This window comes from Idiotropiscis lumnitzeri, chromosome 7 (assembly GCF_059441095.1).
Source record: "Idiotropiscis lumnitzeri isolate Australia: NSW breed Sydney's pygmy pipehorse chromosome 7, RoL_Ilum_1.0, whole genome shotgun sequence".
NCBI classification, from domain to species: Eukaryota; Metazoa; Chordata; class Actinopteri; order Syngnathiformes; family Syngnathidae; genus Idiotropiscis; species Idiotropiscis lumnitzeri.
Window position 1 is genome coordinate 6346594 of NC_142397.1, and position 23664 is coordinate 6370257.

The 23664-nt window shown below is 42.5% G+C and overlaps 1 protein-coding gene across 1 annotated transcript in view; it reads right to left on the minus strand.

The window, feature by feature from the left end:
• cux1b (cut-like homeobox 1b) overlaps nucleotides 1-23664 on the minus strand; it is a 70202-nt gene that overhangs the window by 32959 nt on the left and 13579 nt on the right. Inside the window, exons 2-3 of the mRNA XM_088300283.1 lie at nucleotides 8465-8575; nucleotides 2375-2422 (exon numbers count right to left, since the gene is read on the minus strand). Coding sequence (XP_088156409.1) covers nucleotides 2375-2422; nucleotides 8465-8575 — 159 coding nt within the window. The remainder of the gene's footprint in view (nucleotides 1-2374; nucleotides 2423-8464; nucleotides 8576-23664) is intronic.

Genomic DNA, 23664 nt, shown 5'->3' on the forward strand with positions numbered 1-23664 from the left:
ATCAATGAACTTCTGTGTTGGTCCCGGGTCCTTAGGTCACAGTTAACTCATTTACTGCCATTGACGGCTAAAGACGTCAACGATCCAATGGTTTTACTTGGCTGGTAGTGAACGTTAATATAGAACCCTGGTTATATTTTTTTTTCATATGTGCAGGTGTACCTAATGGAGTGGTCATTGAGGAATGGGAAAATGTGTGTGTGTGTTGGGGGGGTCATGCAGATGCATTTCTCAAACCGATACACCTATATTATCTTCCAGAGGCGGTGAAGGAAGACAGCTGCACGACTGTACAATGACGGGGCCAAGGTCAGTGGTACGACAGCTTTATATAGCCCGACATGGGAGGTAGGAAATAGACGTTTAATGTAGGACACACCCTACAGTTAGAGGCAGGTTAACTGCAGGACCAGAGCCATTAGAAGACCTCCCAGGATTTGCAAATACAACCCTTGCGGTTCCCAAACTGCAGTGTGCTCCACCAATCCCGATCACATCTGCTCTCACATCCTCCCCTGCCCCCATACCCGCACGCACGCACGCACATTCAAAACAAATGAAGTGACACAAATGATACCACGCCGGGATCGGGAGAAATGCTTGCAATTGCAAAAAAGGGATTCCTGACACGTCCCTAGCACACTTCCGCACGTATGTCAGCGCCTTTGGGCCATCGTCACTCAGCACCACCTCACTCCCCTATCCCAGTTGTGAAGGGCATCGGGTCCAGCTGAGTGGTTGGTGCGTCTGTGGACGAGGGGTTGGGGGGTGTTGTGTGTGTGCGTGCCTGTGTGCGTGCCGGTGTGTGTGTGTGTGTGTGTGTGTGCGTGGCCCCACTGGAGTCTGATAAGGGGAAGCTATGGGAAGCAGAGACTGAAGCCTTGGATAATGGAAAAGCTTATCTGATCGATGGACCAACAAGGAACACAGAGCATACAACATACGCACACCAACTCACGTACACACACACAAACACACTCACCAAAGTGAGGCCTTGTGGAAACTGTACAGTTTATTGGTAATAATTACAACCTGCAGGCATCCACCTTCCAACGACAAAGAGCCAAACTTCAAAGTTGTGTCTGGAACCGACTTCCAGGCGGTTGCTGGAGGACGGGCAACCAAGACATGGCGCTGTCTTGTCTTCGATCAAAAGGCGTGAGGGGGGTAAGCAAACAAAGCCCGGGCTAAAAAATTACACACTCCCGGCATGGATCATGTTGTGGCATGCCGGCAGAGGAGAATAGTCGACTGATTGATGGGCTGCTCCTTGACTGGCGCGGGTGTACAGTATTATCTCAATAATCACACGATAATGTCTCCTCGGCTCTCCGACCACCCACGAAGCGCCTGGTTTTGTCGGAGTGCGTCAACGTGAGAGTGGTGGAAACAGCTGACAAAACCCCAATTACATCGCTGCAGTTTCTTTGCTCTAAAATAGAGTGCGGATCATCAGCAGAACATGCTGGAGCCACTTTGAATTATAGCGTGTTTTTGTTTTTTCAACACAACCGCTGGTTGTGGTGGCTGCCCCAACCCCAACACAAGAATACGGAAAGTAACCCAGTGTCAAACTGTAATATTCTATCGCCTGTAGCCCAGCAGCCCTGTCACTATCTATTGGCGTGATTGGGATTGTGTGTACAATGTGTGTGAGCGCCCGCGTGTGTGTGTGTGTGGAAGCTGTTGAGGAGAGCTGGCTGCTCTGATTGTCCACCCACTCCAACCCCAAATAATGCCCGAGTCCAAAACAGCCGCTTCCACTCTTACCCTGTCTCACATATGGGAGTGAACTGGGAATGCTGTAGGAGGAGGAGTTAGCAGGGAAATAGGCCAAAATGATGGAGGAGGAGTGCGAGTGCGGGAGTGTGATATAAGCAAACACACGCACACGCATTCACCACTTATAGGTCAAGGTACATACAAGTGTGGGAAATAAAATAAATGTTGCACCGACATAAAACGTGTCATAATGAAGAGCAACGGCCTGTGATTCACCCCATCGACAAAAAAACATAAACAACAAATACCCGAGTCAGACATGCATAAAAATAAACACCTTGAGAGGAAATGGCATTCGGTGAGTTGCGACAGACTAAAGCCAGGGTTTTGTGATGCCTTTTTTTTTTTTGTTGCAGGATGCAATTTAAACACACCCTCGGGCTACGGGACTTCATGAATAGGACAGGAAAATCAAGAGGAGAAAAAAAAAAGTGGGAGGGGAAATGAGATAGTGGCGAGAGAAAGAACAGGAGGAGTGGGGAGGGGAAAGTAGTAATGGGGAAGACGAAAACACAAGCCAAGTCAAAATGGCGTCTTGTGAACGCCATGTTTCATGAGCATGTTTATCACCACAATAACGGGAAGCACTCACCTCTCCTTGGAAGCTCTTGAGCAAAGGGGCGACTTGTTTCCGAAAGTCCTGCAAAATGAACGAAGGTGGGTCAGCTTAGTGTGACAACTGAATCAAACAATTACAGCGGCGCCTTGACGTGAGCACCTCGAAAACCAAATAATTGGTAAATCAACCAAAAATATCGCTGAAATAAATATGCCGACACAAGTGTTGTGAGACTATAAAATGCCACTGCTCTCCTGATGAGAGAATATTTTTTTTAAGTGTGGGAGATTTCTCCAAATGCATTTTTAACAACAGAACTTCGACAGTACTTCATACGATCACGATCGAGTCCAATCGAATATTTTTTTTTTTTTTATGTCAAATGGGGAATTAACAAAGGCACCCTCTTTCACCCCGCATTTTTCTTTTTCTTTGGCTTTTTTGGTACACCATCCAGTGGACCTAATTAAATAACTGCAAATAATTGTCCCCAGTTAATCAGTTTTAGAGAAAAAAAACAAAACAATAATATATATGTACCTGGTATTTTTTTAACATAAAAACAAAACAAAAAATCTTTAATAAGCGAGGATATACGGCAAAGGTGTCAAACTCAAGGCCCGGGGGCCAGATCTGGCCCGCAACCTCATTTTATGTGGCCCGCGAAGGACAAATCACGTGTGTCAACTTCCTGTTTCTAGCACATTTTCTTCACTTTTAACATCGAGATATGAGATATTGCCATTTGTTTGTTCCCAATCGTCCCCTTCTAAAATAAAACGAAGAATTGTTGAACAAAAAATTACTGACTGGCTTTCCATCAATTTGTTGTGTGTATGTGATAACAAAAAGTGATCATACATTTATATGGGTTCTCAGTCATAACGACCCTCTGAGGAAAACCAGAACTACGATGTGGCCGTTCACAAATATAAAGAGTTTGACACGCCTGATATACAGCCAATGAGCACTTTACAGAAAAATAACTTGGTGTTGGCGCACTCAAAATCTTTTTTCAAAAATATTTCAAAAAATTAAACCTGGGGATCCACTGTAATACAGTGGCAACGAGTCAAGCCCGAATTATTTTGACGTAGCGTGAGCAAATGTGGCACACACCTCTCTTCCCTGCCTGCTCAGCGCAATACGCCAGCCAACAGTAGGTTAAATTATTGTAAACCAGGTGGATGCTATATTGATCGCAAAGGAAATTGTGTTTGACAGTAGTTTAAGACGGCTTGGTCTTGGTTGATAGCAACACAAATCCCCGTCTCGGCTGCTCAGCACAATATGGCGACATGAACAATCAACAACAGGATTTACCCTGCGGGTCCAAGTGTCCAATTTAATGCATAAATCAGACTTTTTCAAGTGTCTATTTCCATGTGCATTTCAAGAGATAGCTATCGAATATGCCTGCGCTTACATTGAAACATGAAACAACCTGCATGCTCTCCATCATAGATTACGAATGTATTTGTTTTTTCCTCATCACACAAAGTTTTGAAATAAACACAAATTGGGAACAGATTGTAGTCAACTGAGAGGTTGCACCATAGCAGTAATCAAATTAGTCCATCTTAGAGAATCACTCACCACAGCCAATAGGGAATGAGCCGTGCGCGTGTGAGTGATGAGCATGAGACCAGGTTTGCACCCTGGGGTGTCCTGGTGGACCGGGCTTCTCACAAGAGCAGGTGCAGCACCACCTGGGCCACCCAGAGGCGCCACGAGTGCGTGAGAAGCGCGAGCATAAGACGCAAAGTAGGCCTACAGTTAATGCAAATTGTCTCCGCACGCCCATTTGGATTTTTATTTCACTGTACAGCAAGTGCTTTTCATCCCGCACAAGTCCCATTGCATGACTTTCCGGTGCGAGTCAGCGGTTTCTGATTAGATAGCCAGTGGACTATGTATCTGGGGAACATGCAAATCAACGTGCTGTTAGCTGAGTCTACATCCTGACAGACTGAACTGGAGCGTACGGTTAAAAGCGTAGCAGAATAGGACATTTTGTTCAGGAACATTTGATTTGCGCACTCGCTGAATACACACACACACAAATTGCGTTTAAAAAAAAAAAAAAAAGAGCGCCTAATGAAGATGTGAAGTGGGGCAACGACAGATGTGAGCCTCACAGACTAAAAATCTCGGTCTAAAAGCTTGGACGGGGCGACGGCGTATCCCAAATTGACCCGGGAACAGCGTCTGGCCCGATCCCAGGTCGGTCCAGACAGGCTGAGGACGGGTCGCGACCTCGCTGACCCGCCTCTATTGTTACCTCATCAGGGGTCGCCGTGGCTGTTTGTCTGGACCAATTCAATATTCCCCTGCCGAGGATAATGACCTTCACCCCACCCCCTCCCCTCCCTCCCCCCTTTTCAAACACACACAAGATAAGCAGACACAAAACAAACACCCACACACAGCAGACGAGAGCGTCTCCTCTCATTTGCAATAGATTCTGATTAGATCCTAATTTCCCTTTTATAAATCGGCCGTTGGTTCACTTTGTTTTCAATGACTTTCAACTTTAAACATACATTATTGACGTACAATAAACCTAGAAAATCTCGGTGTAACGCAATCCGGTCTAGTCGTGCGGCAATAAATACCAACTTTGTTCAAATAAACTGCTTGTGAACCCCACCGCGCCCATGTTCTTTGCATAAAAGAGCCAGCTGAACAATAGCAGAATTATTTAAACGGCGGGGAGTAATAATAGCCGAAAATTAAATAACAAAAACATGCAAGGACAAGTTACTGGTTTTGCCGAACCTTTTTTGTTGCCCTTAACCCCGTTTGGTCATCTCTCTGGTGTGTCGCCCCACTGACCCCCTCCACTTTCGAGATTTATGACCATATAACATAACAATGCACACACACACACACACACACATAGCATGGTCAATCTGTGTGTGTGTGGGGGAGGGGGGGTGCAGGCAGCAGGAGAAGAAGGAGGAGGAGGAGGAGCAAGAGGAGGAGATGGATGGCTGGTGTGTGAGCTGCCGGCAGACAGCAGACAGGCCAGCCCGAGGAAGCCTCGGGGGAATTTGGAACTCCCATTCGCTGTCTGTCTGCCCCGCAGCTAAACACAAACGTGCGCACCCCAACACACACATGCAGCAGAACACACAAGAACACACGGAGTTGCTTTACTACCGCCGCCTCTGGCTAGCAATCTTTGGGGCATTTTACAACCATTCCCACCCTGGCCTTTATAAAAGGCTGCTAGAGGAGCCTTGACTAACTAAAAGGAAAATTAAGAACAGGATGAATAATTAAGGCGGCACACAAACTCACACACACGCACACGCACACACAAACCAGAGTGTCAGTCGAAATGAATAATGAAAGCTTGTTTTTTTTTTTTGTTTTAACGGCACAATTCTTTGCACTACTTTTAAAATGTTACCAAAGCCGCCGTGTGTGTGCGCAGTTCACAGCGAGTACGGCTCAGCAGACGAGACACAGTCAACGCGGGCCCCGCTCGCTCCTGCTTGCTGAATTATGGATCAGAGACGGACTCCCGCTCAGCTTAATGCAGTCCGATCTGATGTGACTGTGATCTGCGCTGACTGGTGCGGACCGTAAAGAGCTGACGGGCCTGCTCTATAGAACGGGCCACACACACACACACACGGACGCACACGCACACGCACGCGCACAGGACACAATCAGGACATTTTTAATCAGGCCACGTCATCAAACCTCACGAAGCAGCCTTTTTGGGAAGGAACACATCAATGCACAGGGCAATGCTTATATTTCAAAGTGTTTGTCGTTAGAGCCCAGAAATGAATCCTGTCGCTAGACTGGCCCCGGCTCAGATTCCTCCTCCACATACCAGGGAGATGCCAGGGACCACGTAGACGCCAGAAGAGCCTTCCTAAATCACAGCCTTGTTACGCCGATAAATGTCCTTGCCCGGTTATCGGCTTGTGTGTTCGCGTGTGTGTGTGTGTTTATTGTGCATTTGTAACACTTCCTCCTTTCCTTGAGTATGTGAGCCTCTTTTCCTCCTGTGACTGTTACATTTGAAAATGACAATCGGAGATTAATGTGGAGGCTTGAGTGGAATTGGCGGAAGCTCCAAAAGAAACCTTGCATTCAGTCACACTTGGAGATTGAAACTAGAGCCTGATGAAGATGGATTTTTTTTTTTAGGCTGTTGCAGATTTGTCCGAGTAAAAATCAAAAGTCATTCATCGTCTGATTCATTTTAAAAGGTTTTAATGAATTAAAAAAAAAACATAAAAATAAAGATGAATTACAGGTATAGCATTTGATTACTTTACTGAGGTAAAAAAATATATAGATTTTAAAAGAGCTATTATTGGGCGATTAAATCGGACAGCTGCTTAATCGGCCGGGCGCTATTTGAAACAGTTGAAGATAAATTAAAAAAATGTCGTTTTTTTTTAAATGTTCTTTTCTCACGAGGTTCACAAGACCTAATCGCAGCTAGTGTCAAAGGAATATCTGTGTATTTTTGTATTTACTGACACTTGCATGAAGAAATTATGGCAATTAAAAAATAAAAAAAAAAAAAAAAAACAACGGCCGAATGAGAGCTCATCTCCAAAAAGTTAAAGTCACTTCCCTTTTATCTCAAAGCACCACAGAATAGCGTTCCCCAAGACGAACACGCTATGTATGAACCCGGACAATAAATATCAAGACGCTATCACGTCATTTGCTGGGTATTTCACTAAAAAAATTAAAAATAAATAAAATAAAATAAAAAAATACAGCCCCGTAGTAGCCGAACAATCGGAACGTAAATTTTACAATTTTTAGCGAGTTGTATTTAATTTTAGTTTTCATATATGTTGTTCACCACATTCATGCTGTTTAGCTTCCCATGATGCACTTCTTATAAATCATACTGATAATGAAGGGTTTCCATCTCTTCATCTCTATCTACAGCATTGTTTCTCCTGAGAATGTTTTTCATATGAAAGTAATATTGATACCGCATGAAATCTTGAACTGAATCGAAAATCAAAGTGGATAGTGAATCGAATCGAATCGGACCCTTGTGAATCGAATTTGATCGGTTTTGTTCATCTGAATCACTACCCAGCCCTATTACGGACGGAATTATCCATCGGCCCAATATTCATTTCCGACACCACTTTTCCTCATTTGTTAACTTCAGAGAGCGTGGAATTTTTTTTTTTTTTTTTTTTTTTAAATTTTTTTTTTTAAATGGGCATTCAAAATAACTTTACCACATTGGGACAATTCAGTCTTCAATACGAAGAAAATCCACTAGTCCACTGTCATGTCCCAACTTGGATCTATTCCAAATCTTGTATATTTACTCCCACTGGTAATTTTTGTCTTGAAATCCATACGAATCTAGAATCACAGCGTCACAGAACAGATCCTGACAACTTTGGAGGCTCCACTTTAGTTTCCTCTGGAGGATCATCTGCTAAAGTGGGTGTGCTGCGAGCTAAAGTCAATAGCGGCAATCTTCACCCTGTGTTAACCATAATAGGCCAGCGATCAACTCCGCGGAGAGTTGACAATTTTCTATCCACCGTCTACTGCGTTCATACATAATTCATTGGACCATCAATAATTCACCATGGTGACATTACCAATAATAACACAACAATACTTTGTTTTCGCATGTGCGGTTTAAAAATGTGTTGCCGGGGCAACAGAGATGAAACAAATATTCCCAGGAGGAGGGATGTGAACACAGGAAAAGGACAGAATTCCCCCCTGATCCCGCTTAGTCGCGTTGTCACACTCGCTGCCTCTCTCCCGCTCACTCTCTCTCTCTCTCTTGCGGTCACACACACACACCCACACACACACACGGACCACACTTTCTGCACGCATAAAAAACTAGGTCAGATAATACAAACCCCTGAGGGGTTTTCTGTTTTGTCTCTTTAGGATTTCAGGGAAACTAATGGAGAGACTATTTTTGGGAGCCAAGCCCATATCTCTGCGCTCCTCCTCTTCCTCTGCCGCGCTCTCTCTGTAAATAATCACCGCTGAGTTTATGAAGACGAGCATACACGCATGCAGAGGCAAACTATGGCCGGCAAAAGACGACACGGGCACGTGGCGTTGGGTACGCAGCTGACAGGCACACTCGCTCACCTCCGGTGTGTTCTTCTTGAACTCGCGGCTGAGGTCGATGAGCTTCTTCCTGGACTGTTCGCTCTCGTCCTGTCGGTTGGCGAGCTGTGTGGCGGTGGCATCGAGTTCTTTCTGCAACACAAACGTAACAACTAAGAATAAGATCACCGTTAAAAAAAAACAGGTGTGAATTGCCGTTACAATATTGCGATAATTTGTCGATGACTCACGGTCTTTGAGAATATTAGATCACCCTTGTTTATTGGGCATAAAGGTGCATTAGTTTGAACGCATGACCAAAAAAGAGCTCATAAGGTTTTAAGTCACCATTTTCCAGAGTTTTCTAAAAAAAAAAAAGAAAAAAAAAAGGGGGAAGTCTACCCAAAAATGTTTTTTTTTGTTTCGTTATGTTCTATGCAGCCCCACTATTCGAACTGATTAATATTGTGTTTGTGGAATACGAGTCAAGTAGTAACATCCACCCGTTTTTGTACATCTCAGGGGGCGGCCATTTTGCCACTTGCTGTCGACTGAAAATGACATCACAGTTACGCATCGCTCAGGTGCAGCTGAGACATGATGGCAAAAAACGGGTGGATTTTGCTACTTAACTCCCATTCCACAAATGCAATATTAATCTGAATGCCATGTTTAGACTAGCGAAGGAAACATTATTAAAGATTTTTAAGGGGTTGACTTCCCCTTTAATTTCTTAAATCAATAGCTTCATATCATTGCACCGCCAAAAACTGTTATTTTACACAATTCATGTTTTCCTTTTGCCTGTTAGTCATATGATACATGATTAGTGCAAGCAGGCAATAAAGTGACCAGGAAATTGAAAAAGAAACAAGGTTGGCTAATATTCTTTTTCTATAAGTGTAATGTCAAGATTCAGTGATTTGTAAATACAAAAAATACACTTTTCCATCACTTTAAAATACAACGGTGGAATTTTTAGTGAGAGAATGGATTAAACAGCAAGTATAAGAAAAATCTGATCTTTTTCACGCTACACCAATCAGATGAAAATAACAAAATTGGTCATTTCTATAATCATGTTTAATAATTTTTTGTGATTGGCTAATGCACCACCATTTGTTAAAACCCTATGAACAAAATATTTTTTTCTACTAAAATGTCGAAAAATAATCCTGGAGCACACCGTGATTACAATGATTCATTTACCTTCCGGAACACAACAATGAATGAAAATTATCTTTGATTCATTTCTGATTTCTCAGAAAGGCTCAAGTTTGTGTGTAAAAAGGTGAATTCAGTTTTAAAATCCTCATTCCAGATCAAGTCGGTAAAAGGTCAAGAGGCTCACTGAAAGCTAACAAATCCGCATTAGAGCACCTTGCGAAGCTGGATTGACTCTCTAATAAATCGCTTAGGAACCTTTGCGGTCCGAGCCCTAACGAGACACGCTGCAATGTTGAACTTGGCTCGGGAAGATGCTGCAGCTGAGAACAGAACCGCAACATGCATGTCCCGCCAGGGGGACGGGGGAAACCCCGCCTAGTAAGCTAACCGGCACAATCAAGTGTCATCACTTCCCCCTGCACGAGCCTTGGCAAAAGGGCACAACGCCATCACGCACTTTTCACAGCAATTATCGAACGACGACCCCCGGAAGACCCCACCCGACAATCGTGATGCGATTCCACACGCGAGGCGCGCGTCGATGAGCCGTGAGCCATTTTTTTTTCGTGTCCATTCCGCATTGTTATTAAGAGTTATTTATGGGCGCTCGTTTCAGATGATGATGAGCCAAGAGCTGACATTAACAAGACGTTGAAGGCCTTATAAAGATCGTATCTCGCCATGCTCAGATTGTGTTGCTGTTGGATTCTTGCCCTGTGTCACGCTTTTTTCCCCCCTCTCTCTCTCTCCACTCATCATCCAAACTGCAGTACTCCTCCGTTGAAATTCTTCTCTTCCCCCTCCTCCACCCTTTCCTCCACGTCCTGTGAGGCCGCCCACCCCTGAGAGTGATTAAACGCTGCTGAAGGGCCGTTATGCTAACTAACACACTAATCATTTAATACACACATTACCACAGGGGCCCTCGTGGCTCCGTCTGCTGACAAGGTCCCAAAACACACTCACGCACACATTGCCCACCTCCCACGATAACACTTAAGAAATACTGTGATCAAGTACTAATTAGAAGCATCCCCCACCCTCCATCAGCATTAAGTCAAATTCCCCAAGTAGACATGATCTTGTTTTATCCACAAACCATGAAGAAAAAAAAAAACAATAACGGAACTTGGTCAAGCGTTGTTGTAGCGGTTAATGTAGCAGCAGCACGGGACAAAAAAAAAAAAAAAACGAGAAGAAAAAAAAAAAAATTCAATTCGTGCTCTCGTTGCCCATGGAGCAGTTGATGTAGCAGCCTGCCTGCCCGTGGCCATGGAGCAGCTGCTCTGTGTGTTAGTCAATTCGAGCGTGTACAGGAGCTTGTACGCCAGATAAAAAAATAAAAAAAAATGAAAAAATGAGGGTCATAATAAATTTTAATGGCAAAATATGGATTTTGTAGGGCTGGTAAAGATAGGCTACAGTAGTGCAAGCTCAGCTGGTTGAAAGAAATTTGGTAGATGATCAGATGACTTGGGGGCGGGGGCACAACGACTAGATTCAACCTGCCATGCATGTTTTTGGAATGTGGGAGGAACCTGGAGTACCCGGAGAAAACCCATACACAATGCCCTGTGACAAACTGGTGCTGTACGTCGTACCCCGGACAGGACAAAAGCATAGTCAAATGGATGGATATGTTTCAGTTCAAATCCTGAAATGAGGACACGAATAGCAACAAGTATTTTGTGTGTATCCATTCAGCACGAGGACGATATTTTGAATCCCTTTGTGAATATGTTGTGTAAATATTGAACATCCCTGTTACAGAACAAGAAGGCCCGCGCTTGAGCAGGAGCGAGACGCTATGTATTATCAGCAGTGTTGGAATTTGTTATGTAGTGGGGTTTTTTTCTATTTTTTTTTGTGTAACCACAACCACCAAAGGCGTAGTTATAGAGTGGGGAAAAAGTGCAGCGACTTAAGCATCAATCAAGTCAACAATGAAAGTAGTTGTATAAAACTAGAGTGGCGAGCAGCAGGGCACATTTGAGTCTCAGTGAGTTTGCGGTCTGAAAAAGAACAAATGACGTCAGCTATGGGAGGTTGAGCTCAAGCGGGGTACACGCATACAACCAAGTATGAAATAATTTGGCTACATTGTTGCTATGCAAGTAACAAGTTGAAGACCTCCAGTACCTCATTATTATGCCCAATATAAATTGGCATGGAAACAGGAGTTCATATAAAAAAAACACTTTAAAATCCCTTTCTAGCAATAATAATAATGTGTCAAAAAATGAAATCTGCCTCACATCGGAAAATTTCAGAAAAATTAATGAGAACATAACTTGCTTGGAAGACTAGGATGTCTTTCAGATATTCACATTTTACTTCAAGCATCCATTAAACTTTTTTTTGTATCAAGCTTTTACAAATCTATCAATTCTCTAATATTGTTTATCCTCAAAATAAAATACCAAAATATGTGTTTTCTGACAAGGTGGACCTTTTAAGCAAAATTTCACTTTGCAACATGATGAGGTTAGCAAACGCTTTAACATTAGCTTTAGCGAATATATTTTGAATATATGAAAGGTGTTGATGCCAACTGATATTTCACTCTGACAGATTGGCCATGTTATGCAAAACAACAATGTGATGAAAATGACAAAACATAAGTGTAAATATTTATTATCGCCTGTTTCAGCCTCCAGCGAAGAAAGACAAAATGCTGGTCGTAATGTCACTGAAAACATCAGAGGTTTTCTTAAGGGAAGGTTATCCCATAATGACAGGATGGACCGGAATTCCAGGGACACATGGTAAATGTTAAAACGTGATTCTAAAAATACAATACACATGTTCCAAATGGCTCCTTCCATCAATTTTCAGAAAGGCTTACATTCTATCAAATAAGTATAAATAAATCATTTTGTATCATCTAACCACTCATAACACACACTACCGTTAGCAGAGAAGTGTGAGGGACTTTATAAAATGAGACAAACACATTTGAACTCATTCACTAGCAGCCGAGTAAAAAAAATCAAATGGATCTTTGACGTCTTTAGCCGTCAATGGCAGTAAATGAGTGAAGGGATTTTTAATTGTACTGCTACAGATGCAAATTTTTCATTATGACGTTACATTTCTATGACGACCAAGTGATGCCAATTTCCGACGGTATCGACCCAATAAATGGTCACGCACCAACACAGTCTTTGGACATTTTTAATCATTTTAAAGAATTTACCAAAAAAAAATAAAATAAAGAATTGATGTTGCTGTACTTTGACCCATCACCATCTATGATGTCCTTTGAAGACAGCCGCTCTTTATCAAATTCAAACAGAACGGTCTTTTGACATCAAAAGAAGAGTAAAAGTTAAAGCGCACAAACAAGCTCAGAGGAATTTAAACTGGTCAGTCATACAAAATCATTTATGAGGCTCCATTTGGGAGAAAAACTGAAAATAGCTTCGTTCCACCGCTCCGGTTCAGCTTTAGGAGGTCACGTGCAACGCATGACGACCTCTATTCTACAGGCCAATCACGTTCCAAAGTGTTACCAAAATCCACATTGCATGAAAATATTCTGGCCGTTAAGGCTAAATAAACATCGCGCATGAAAAGAGGATTGATCGAATTCCAAGTTGGTGAGTAATTATGGGCACCATCTCTGTTGAAAAAATGTGTGTGTCTGTGTGTGGCGGGGAGGGGGGGGGGGGGGGGTGTGCGTGTGTGGGGACCCCTCATACGTGATCGGGTTTTGTCTATGCAGCAAAGTCTCTGCCCACATCAGCACACACGGGCAGACTTTACACTCATCTTGCTGATGAAGCGTAACATCCCAAAGTGCACAATTCTCGCTGTTCACCCACATCACATCTTAGTGGCCACTAGGGAGGTCCAACGTCACATGGACACACAAAGTATCATTTGAGGCCATTATCTGTACCATCGCCAAAATCGAAATAAAACCGAACACTCACTCGGGCATCAGCTGTGGTGGTCCCACGACAACCGGCTATGCTAGCTGACAAAATACCTTAAAAAATGTTTTAAAAGGAGCCAAAACAACAACAAAAAAATACAGACAAAATTAATATGCATGCGACAGTGCTCAACAAGCAACATAAAAACTTCAACATGAGCAACGGTAAACTATTTGAAATTCTTTGCGTGTGATGGCGGCCCAGTCGATACGGCAACCCGATCTGCATTTACACTCACATCGCCGTTAACGTTACAGCCTAAAAGACTAAAACTAGCTAAGAGCAAAATAAATAAATAAATAGCTTAATAGAAGAGGACGAAGATCTTTCATGTTTTTTTATGACCACAGTTCTCAGAGATCTGTCATGATTGATCTTTTTTTTTTGAGTGCGTGCGAAGACTGAATAGTGAGAAAAAATTATGGGGGAAGCTTGTTTGACAAACAGGTATTTTGTTTTTCAACGCAATCTTGATCCGCACTCGGGCAAGTTATTTTGCGGTTTTAACAACAACAGCACTGGTCTAGTTTATTCATTTTTATCCACACCACGATGAAAGTCGCTATTGAGTGTGACTGAGCTTCATTCGCATCTATTTTACAGAGCCAAATGGCTTGTAGCCATTAAAGGGGAAGTCAACCCAAAAACGTTCTTGATAAGAATATGTTCTATGTAGACCTGTTAGTCAAAACTTGACATTCTGATTAATATTGTATTAAGCAGTAAAATCCACCTGTTTTTAAGCCATCTCGGAGGGGGCGGCCATTTTGCCACTGCCACTTCCCCTTTAAGTAAGCAAGAGGGGGGAAAAAAATCAATGTTAGGGGGCGAATAAAAGCTGATTTAAGGCAAGTAGATTTAAACATTTAAAGTTTCCCACTCAACTTTTAGGACTTTGGACAATGAAAACCAAAAAAATGGCAACTAGAACTGTTCAAACTGTTGGTCAGGGATTTTACTGATATAAGAGTGGTAATGATAAATCAGTCCACTGACAAGGAGCAGAGAGAATGACATAAATCTCCAACAATCAAAATTCTAAAACAAGCTAAAGTCTTAACATTTAATTATAACTATGAGCACCATGTCCAAAATACAGTGAAACCATAACGCCCTAAACGCCATACAGTTTGAAAAGCCACCAATTTTTTTTTCCGGGAACAATACAAGGAGATTGTGTGATGTCACATGAGACTTTAGCTCAATAACTGCACAGAAAGAAAACAACAAAGGAATGACAGACTGTAGCTGCGAATATGGGAAAAAGTGCGCATTAAAATGTTTTTGACGTGAGGCTGGCTTTACAATTAGCAGACACGAACCGTTAAATATATTTTAAAGTTTGACGCTAATCTGTCAATTGTCATTACCGCTCAACCCCATGAACCTAAATAAACTAGCTGACATGGTGAGGGGCAAAAAAAGCTGCATCTTGGGAATTTCTTTTTAGGTACAGTACAGGAGGACACACAAAAGATGCTTACGGAAAGCGGCTACGAGAATTAGCGCGTCTGCAATTGGTTAAATAAATACTTTGGACTCCCTTCCGAGGCAGGTGACTTGCTAACTAGCATGGCTAACATCAGTTTGTTTCTGCTGACGTTACTTCATAAAACCGAGAAGAGCGGACAAGTGGCTACACGTTTTCTCTGAAATAAAAGCAAAAAAAAAAAACAAAAACAAAATATAAGCCGCAAGCTATAAGCCTCAGTTTTCTGTTTAAAAAAAAAAAGAGTTGTTTGCTGCATGTACAGAACGTTTTTGGACTGTGGATGCACATAAAGGTACATAAAGAGTGCCTTTTAACACAAATTAAAACAGAACAGACCCAAGAGAAAAAAAAAAAATAATAAATAAATTCGAGATTTATTTAGCATATTTTTGGAACTATAGAGCGATCGAAAAATCCACCAAAAAAACGCACGGTTCCATTAGCCGCATGGTTCAAAATCTTGGAAAAAAGTATCAGCTTATAGTCCGAAAAATATGGTACTTTTATTTAGAAAAAAAAAATCAATTGTTTATTTTATTTTAATGGATGGATGTTTACTCATGCACCAAGGGGAAATGGTTATTTAACCAAACATTTCAACATAATAAATTTAAGAGTAGAAATTTCAATGCCGCAAAACCACAATATTATTTTAATTCCTTATCGCCAGCCAATCACTGAGCATTCCTGCACTGTGAACTATTTTGAATATAATACACATTTCTTGGAACGGTAGTGAGGAGACGTGGTTGTGATATTTTGTACCTCTGAACAACAGCAAAGCAAATGCCTGAAAAACGAGTCAGACCGGCGTAACCTTTTAAAATATATTGACAACTTAATTGATTTAATCTTTCAGCGGAAGTTAACATCTGGTCATCCATGAGACTGCTGCAGTAAGCCTGCTTGGCAAGGCCGGGCTGGCTGGCCCACAGCAACAGTTCCTGTCCTGGTTCATTTGGTCGTCTGGTCAGCTGTAAAGACAATTGGAACAGATTGCCGACACTCCCTAGAGAGTCTTCCAACGCCGTCTTGGCCAAGTAGCTTCCCGCCCGACGCTCCACACGCGTGTGCTCGCGCATGAATGCACAGACGAGCCGCCACACTATGTTGGGGAGCCCAGTCTTTCCACTTGCGTTGGAGCTTTGCTCACATGTTTGTCCTGACCAGTCTGGCTAAGTGAGCAATGTTTGTGCTAGCATTCACGGTTTGGCCAAACAAATACGCGCATCTCTCTTCATAGGACCTACGCGGGCCCACGGTTCACCATCAGTAATAGACCGATTATCAGGGGCCTATATTTGTCACTTTTTCTTAAACTTTCAAGCCCAATAAATTAAAATCTCTCTCTGGTGTGCTGGTGGCCCTGCCTGCAGAAGCAGATAGACCCGCCCACAGCACCATCTGATTGGTTCCTTGTGCACTGGGTAGCATCCAACCAGCAGTTAGCTGCCTGTTTGCTTTTTCACCTTGCGCCACACGCACGACGTGCACGTTTTGTTCGACTTTTAAAACTCGATCTAAAAACGCTTTAACATGTAAACCACTAAAGTTGTTTAATAAACACGTGATTAAAGGCATTTAAACTAAGTCAAGTTTTGGAGTTTTTTCTTTTGTTTTTTTTTTAATTTTGACACCATGTTACTTACCCTTTTCTTCAACAAATGAATATCAGCTTCAAGTATCGGTTATCGGCCTCCATGACCACTAATAATCGATATCAGTATCGGCCCTGGAAAAAAAAGGATATCGGTCTATCACTAATCACCATCACGGGTAAATAAATCCTATATCATAGCTGACCACCAGAACAAAGAGGAATATTCATGTGCTCTAAAAAAAAAAAAAAAGAAAAATCCCAGAGAGAGAGAGTGAATGAGCGAGAGGGGCTTTCTTTTCGACTAATTCCCTCCAATTACCTCAATGAGCCACAGGTGATGATACGGCGAGCCCGATTAATTAAATGGGAGGCACCCAATCAGCCATGTCTGATTATGCCAATCATATTGACTACAAGCCAAATGAGATAAGCGGAGACAGACACGTATCCTGACTTTGTGGAATTTCGTGTGCCCTCATGCTCCAGCGATGCAGAGACAGATAGGCCTTGGGAATGACAACAAAGTTATTGTTGTGTACACAGTATAAAGTCGATCTGCGGCCTACTATGGTAACCGGGCGGAGCACCACGGTAGGGCGGAAGAATCAAAACTAAAAATCCAGGGAGAAACGAGAGACGAGAGAAAACCAGCTTTCGGATCTCATTCTCTGAAGAGTAATTGGGATTGTAACTGCTCGAAATACTTTGTTTACACCATTTGGCCAGCGAGACATGCCAAGCAGTCTGCCATGCCAGCGCTCGTCCAAACACAATGTAGGTGCAGCTCCACATTCGCTGCACGCTTTACACATTCATCTAATAAAGTACCGCCTTTGAATTGGAGCCAGCTATAAAAAAGAGACAGACAATACATTGGGTACTTCTCGCTAACACAAACAACATATTAGTCACACTACAAAGGCGGTTCATATTTTAAAATAAAACATTTGTGTATGTGTTGCAACGTGGGAAGGCTTTTAGAAGCTTGCGACAGATGTTTAAGAGATGAAGTTCTCGGCGGTGCCTGTGCGCTCGCTAATCTGTCTTTTTTATCGCTGCCGAGTCTGAGGCGGTTATGTGGTTATGATAGTAAACAGAAAAGGCGTCTGCAAAGATTCCTTATCTGGAATCTATACGGCCTACCTTTCAAACCCACCTACCCCCAAGCCCATCCAGCGTCTGACAACATTGCGGCTGACTGTTCTGTATGCCGTACTTACCGTGCGGGGGTGGAGTCGCGGGGTCGGCCGCTCAGTCAGGAGCGTCAGCCACGCTCGCTTCGGCGACACGCTACATGAGCACAGATCACAGGCGACGCCCCCTCAAAGCACAGCACAACAGCGGTGCAGATAAGAGGCCGCCATCCTTCCTGCTCGTCTGCCTGCCTGCCTGCCTACCTTCGACACATGCAACGGCGTTTCCCCAACCGCACGGCGTTCTTCGCGTGTCGCATCCTCAAATTTCCGTCGAATTTTCTTTGCCGCCGGTTGGCAAATGTTTTGCCGAGGTCTCAACACTTTTCCGCGGGTGTGAGCGTAGTAGTTGGGGGCAACAAAACGAGGGTCCTCGGTTTACAAGAAGATCCAAGAAAATCCAAATCCCGACATAAATGTGATTGCTGACCTTTCACTAATTACGTTCAATAATTGTATTAAAACCAATTCAAAGCCATAAAATAATACATCAGTAACTAAATATACCTTCCAGTGGAGTGCAAACTACATTGCGAACGTGCCGGGAATGTTGGGACTGTCGTAAAGCGAGGACTCCTGTAATCAAATAACACTAACGCGACATATATTGTGTTTGAGGTCTGCAACTATTATTTAAATGACGCAAGTAATAATTAAAAAAAAAAAAAGGCAAGCAAAATCACTGTCTAACCCAGGAGTGGGCAAACTTTTTGATTGGCGGGCCACAGTGGGTTCTAAAATTTGACAGAGGAGCCAGACCAGGAGCAGATGGATGGAGTGTTTTGGTAACCTCACATCATCGGAGAAAAAACATTTAATTTTAAATGAAAGTGAACAAAACCATGACAACAATATATATTGAAAAAACACAGTATTTTGAAAATAAAACATGAACAAGGTTTATTTATTTAATTTTTTTCTAGTTCGGCAGGCCGGATTAAAACGTTTAACGGGCCGCATGTGGCCCCCCCCCGGTCGTAGTTTGCCCACGCCTGGAACTGTTTCAAAGCGATAATTTGCCACTCAGACTCTTGTGACTGCAGTCGCACGTGCCACTTCGTGTCGAAATAATCGGTGGCGAGCCAGGAGGAACGAGTCCGACAAAAGACAATGATTTTACGTTTGGGATCATTTTACGCGCAACAAGGAAGAAGGAAGTAAACCACAAGAGCGAGTCTACGATCACTATCGCAGGGGAACGTATCGATGTGACCTAATTCAGTGGGCCCCAAAAAGTGGCCGCATACATGAAAGAGAAAAAATTAAAATAAATTTGCAGTACTTCTGGTTTATTTATTACTCAAGGCTAAAAAATGAAAATACTGAGGTGATATATTAAGTTAAGTTTTACTCTGAGTTGAAGCCATTTTTTGACCAAAATTTTTCTGGGCAATATCGCATGAAATGTTCCCCCTAAAAAGGCTTTTTTTTTCTGGCAAAAAAAAAAAAAGAAAAAAGAATTAAATGGAAAAAAAGTCAACGATGACAAATTCTTGCCCTCCACATGTTACAAACCTCAAAATGCCTTTTAGCAAGACAGTCACAAATTGCAAACCCCCTCTATAAAGCCCAGGAGATAATTTTGTATCGATTCTTAAACCTTATGCTATATGCACTTTTTTTTTTAAATTTTTTTATGAATTTCGTAAGACTTTCTAACTTGAAACAACCATAGACCCAAACCTGGCATCAATAATGTTTGAAGTCTAACAAGAAGCTTGTAGTCTCTGAGCATTTTGCTGCTTTTTTTTTTTTTTTTAAACACAGATCCATATCTAGCAGCAGCGCGAGAGCTGTCAAGCCTCACCTCACTGACGCTGATGGAGGCCTGGATCAAAAGCGGCCTTTTTACACGGCTGCCTCGTTTATATTGATCAATGTTTTTTTGTTTTTTTTGTGCTGAGAAACTGCTTGTTTTCTTTTTTTTTATCTCCCCCAGCATCCCGGCTTTAACTCTCCTGAAACTCGCTGAGCGAGAGTCATTATTTTTCGTGACCTATTGTCTTGACAAGGGCAGAGAGGAGGTTGTGCCTAAATACAAATATAATGAGACTAAGATGCTTTGTGGCACGATGGAAGTGCGGCTCACTTGGTCTCATTTTACAGAGTTTGAATTCAGCCGCAGGGCCGTGTCACAAAGGGTGAGTGGTGCGGGGGTGCGCAATGGGAGGAGAAGGGGGTACCGTGATATGGCGGGGTGTAAAAGGGCAAGATTTTTCATCCTTGCGTTTACAGGGTGGAACGGCTAGGATATTGAGATCCGAGATAGGATCAGAGGGTAGTGAGCTGTTTCGGCCATGATAAAGGCCACGCATTACAAACAGAGCACCGATACAGCGAGGGAGAAAGAGAAAGTGAGTATATCACACCTCTCATCCCTGAATTAATGCCTCCATTCTACCAGGAAGCCATTCCGTGCCAGCGAGAGGAGATTGGGACGAGGATGAGTGCACAGATACGGACAAAAAAGGGTGGGGGGGAATGGAAACGGCGATCGTGAAGAGGGGTGATAGGGATTAATCAAGTCGGGCCGAAGAATGGTGGTGCTCGGCGGGCCACGTAGCTCAATGGAGACGCCGGGGTCCCAAGGACTGGATGCACATTTGACACCGACACTATCCATTACATGACATCAGATGAACATACAAGTAATCACTGGTGGATAATGACGGGGTCGGGGGGGCAGGCTGGCCACAGAAAATAATTTGTCCCCCGCGGTGGGCAATAAAGTCAACGAGGGAATAAAAATCAATCAAAGTCTGGATGCTGGATATCCACTCATGTTGGTCTTTTAAAGTTTACCGGCCTGGAAAATGGAGTCGTTGTCAAAAGTCGCGCAAACTTGTTGAAGATTAGATCTGTTCTCAGTTCGTTTAACAATATGATTTGTTGTGATTCACGAGGAACTTCCATTTAAGGAGGCTTTGCAATTTTATGATATTTGTTCAGTTGCAGGACACTCAAATCAAAAACACTCGCGCTATCGACGCCTCGGGAACATTAAATCCTGGCTCTGCGCACCCGTTAAAAATAGCCTTGTTGAGAGCGCGATGTTTAAGCTTTTTTTAGGATATTAACACGATTACATCTGCTAGGAAGTGATGATATGGGACGGACATGCAACGGTTACCGGTTGCAAAATAACTCACCGTTTGAAAATGGTTCAAATGTTTAAGCTGCGAGATGAGTTAGCATTTTGTTTTGGATTTTCCGAGTCATCAATTCAAGGAAAGTGACACAACCACTGGCCCCTCACATTATTTGGCTGATATGAGGCAATACTTCCAATACGATATCACATTGACAAGAGTACCATTTGTCATTCTTTGCCAAACGCAACGTAACGTAACACATTACCAAAAGACTTTCTTGACGTAATTATTTGCTACGAGAGTGGCGCGTCTATGATTGGTAAAATAAATAAAGACTCGCTACACAGAAATCTAACTCGCTAGCTAACATGGCCAACGGTTGGTTTGCGCTCTGACGTTACTTCACACAGCGGAGAGGAACTGAGAACTCGCTATAGAAATAAGTACTGTAAATGTTGATTACATTTGATTCGGAATAATTGAACTGTTTAATTTCAATTTACGTTAACTACGAAGTGAGTTCAATGGGGGAAAAAAAAACTGTGATACCATAAAACCACGATAGACTGCTTTAAAAATACAGACATCAAACGGCCTAAACCGAAATGGCCAGAGCGGCACCGCCCATCATACTTAAAAAAAAAAAAAAAAAGTCCTTGTCACAACATGTAAGATCAAGGCTAAGCCAGAAAGAAAACAACAAAAAGTCACCACTGTGTTTTTAATTCCCAACGCAAATTCAAGCACGGCTAACACATCTAACCAGCTCTTCAAGATGACGGTGCACTTTGTTGATATAGTGAACCCGTAAACGAAAACTGAGTTATTATTTAGCGAATATAAAAGGTTGCCGTTGAATAGTAGGGTTACTGTGCTTATCGATGCTTGTGCCAAAGGTTGTGCAGTCAAAACCAAGTAAAATGGCACCCGACCGTGCGTCATTTAATTGACCAGGGTTGGGCTTTTAACTTCACTTCCTTGATTGCCAACGGGGACATTGAACAATCACTTAAACGCTTTGTTTGTTTGTTTGTTTGTTTTGACTTTCGGCTTAGTCCCTTTTAGTCCGGGGTCACCAAAGCGAGTTATTGTTGAATGTTCGTCGATAATTTAACATTATTTTTTAATGACATTGGAGAATCTCCGAGGAATAATGAATTAGGTTATTTTCACATTTTGCAGGTCAGTTCTGATTGTTTTACCCAATGTGATTTTTTTTTTCATGCCAATGTGAACAATAAAATTCAGATTTTTTTTTTTAATTTTTCGAATCCGACTCAAGTCTTCTTTCGTGTGCGGACAGAAATTGGATGTGTGTTCGCTGCGACTGTCGTGCAAACACTCAGGTCGCGCTCATCTGAGCTGTGTCAGCAAAATTCAACAAATGCCACAATTGTTCGACAAAACCGACGGGAATGAAAAGCAATGCTCTCCTGTGCTTAGGTGGAAAGGAGACGTTTGCTGAAAATAGTCCAGTTCCAAAGTGTGGAACGTGTGTGTGTGTGTGTGTATAAATACATTTATAAATTATTGAGGAGGGAAAAAATAAAATCCTAAAATAGATGTGGAGAGAGGCAAAAAGTCATTACGCAATTCTTGGTCCCAACGAAGGTTGGGCATCTTTGAATTTCAACGATTCCGGATGCGATTCTGGTTCCTAAACGATTCTCCATTCTGATTCTTTTCAAGGGCAGGGTCAAAGACGTCTGCATTGTTTTTTTACACAATTGTGACACTTATCACAATTTCATTTGTACGCCAAATGTTGGAATCTTCTTTGGAGCCATGAAGTGTAAATCCAGCCTTATAATCACATTCCTGTTGACATAAATTAAAAAGAGCATTGCCCAACCCTTCATCAAGCGCATATTTACGCAAATGTGTCCAGCTCATGCCGTCGCTGTTTTCTACCACGGCCTGGACCTCTGACTAAGTTTGACATCCGTGGTCTATATGATCAGCATCAACAGAGCGTGTCTGCAGGCTAACTCTTACTCAGCCTTTATGAATTTTCTGCTCCACTCGGCGTGACTTTGGCAAAGAATCAGTGACTTACGTTTACATGCAGTCCATATTCGGGTTAAGGTCAAAATTCCGGCTTCTGAAACATTTGTAATAAACCGTTTATATGTGTGAGCGGACAGCGTTACTGCTGCATTTGAATAACCCGATTTAAAACGGCCATACATGGACGTCGTGAGGCAAAAAAATAATCAAAGTATTCAAAATAAACTTGCTATGGTGAGGATGACGCGCTTATAAGCACTTCCTGTACTACAAAGACCAACATTCCTTGCGCATGGATCACGCGTACAACACAAACCAATGCCTCGTTGAAAGGCCGTAACCCGATTCCGTTTACAAGACATATCGGGTTGACTCAGTGTTCTGATGCGGTATTTTTACAATCCCGCATGAGAGCATATTCAGGATTTTGCGTGCATTTACATGGCCTTTTAAAAACCCGAATACCGCCAACATTTTGGTTTTAAAGAGGTCATTGACTGCATGTAAATGTAGTCAGTGGGAGAGCGCGACAACGAGCATTTCTTTATCCCCACAGCAATGACGGAATAATTAGCTTTGTAATGGGTTGTAATTATATCAGCCTATGTTGAAAGAATTTTGATATTAAAGTGGGAAGACTAAAAGGAGAGGAATGGCGCACAGTGGGAAGTAGGCTGGGGCATGTGCAAGAGCTCCAGCTTTCTATTGATTGATCTAAACATCAAACAAACCACTAAAGTAATGCTTGGGAGA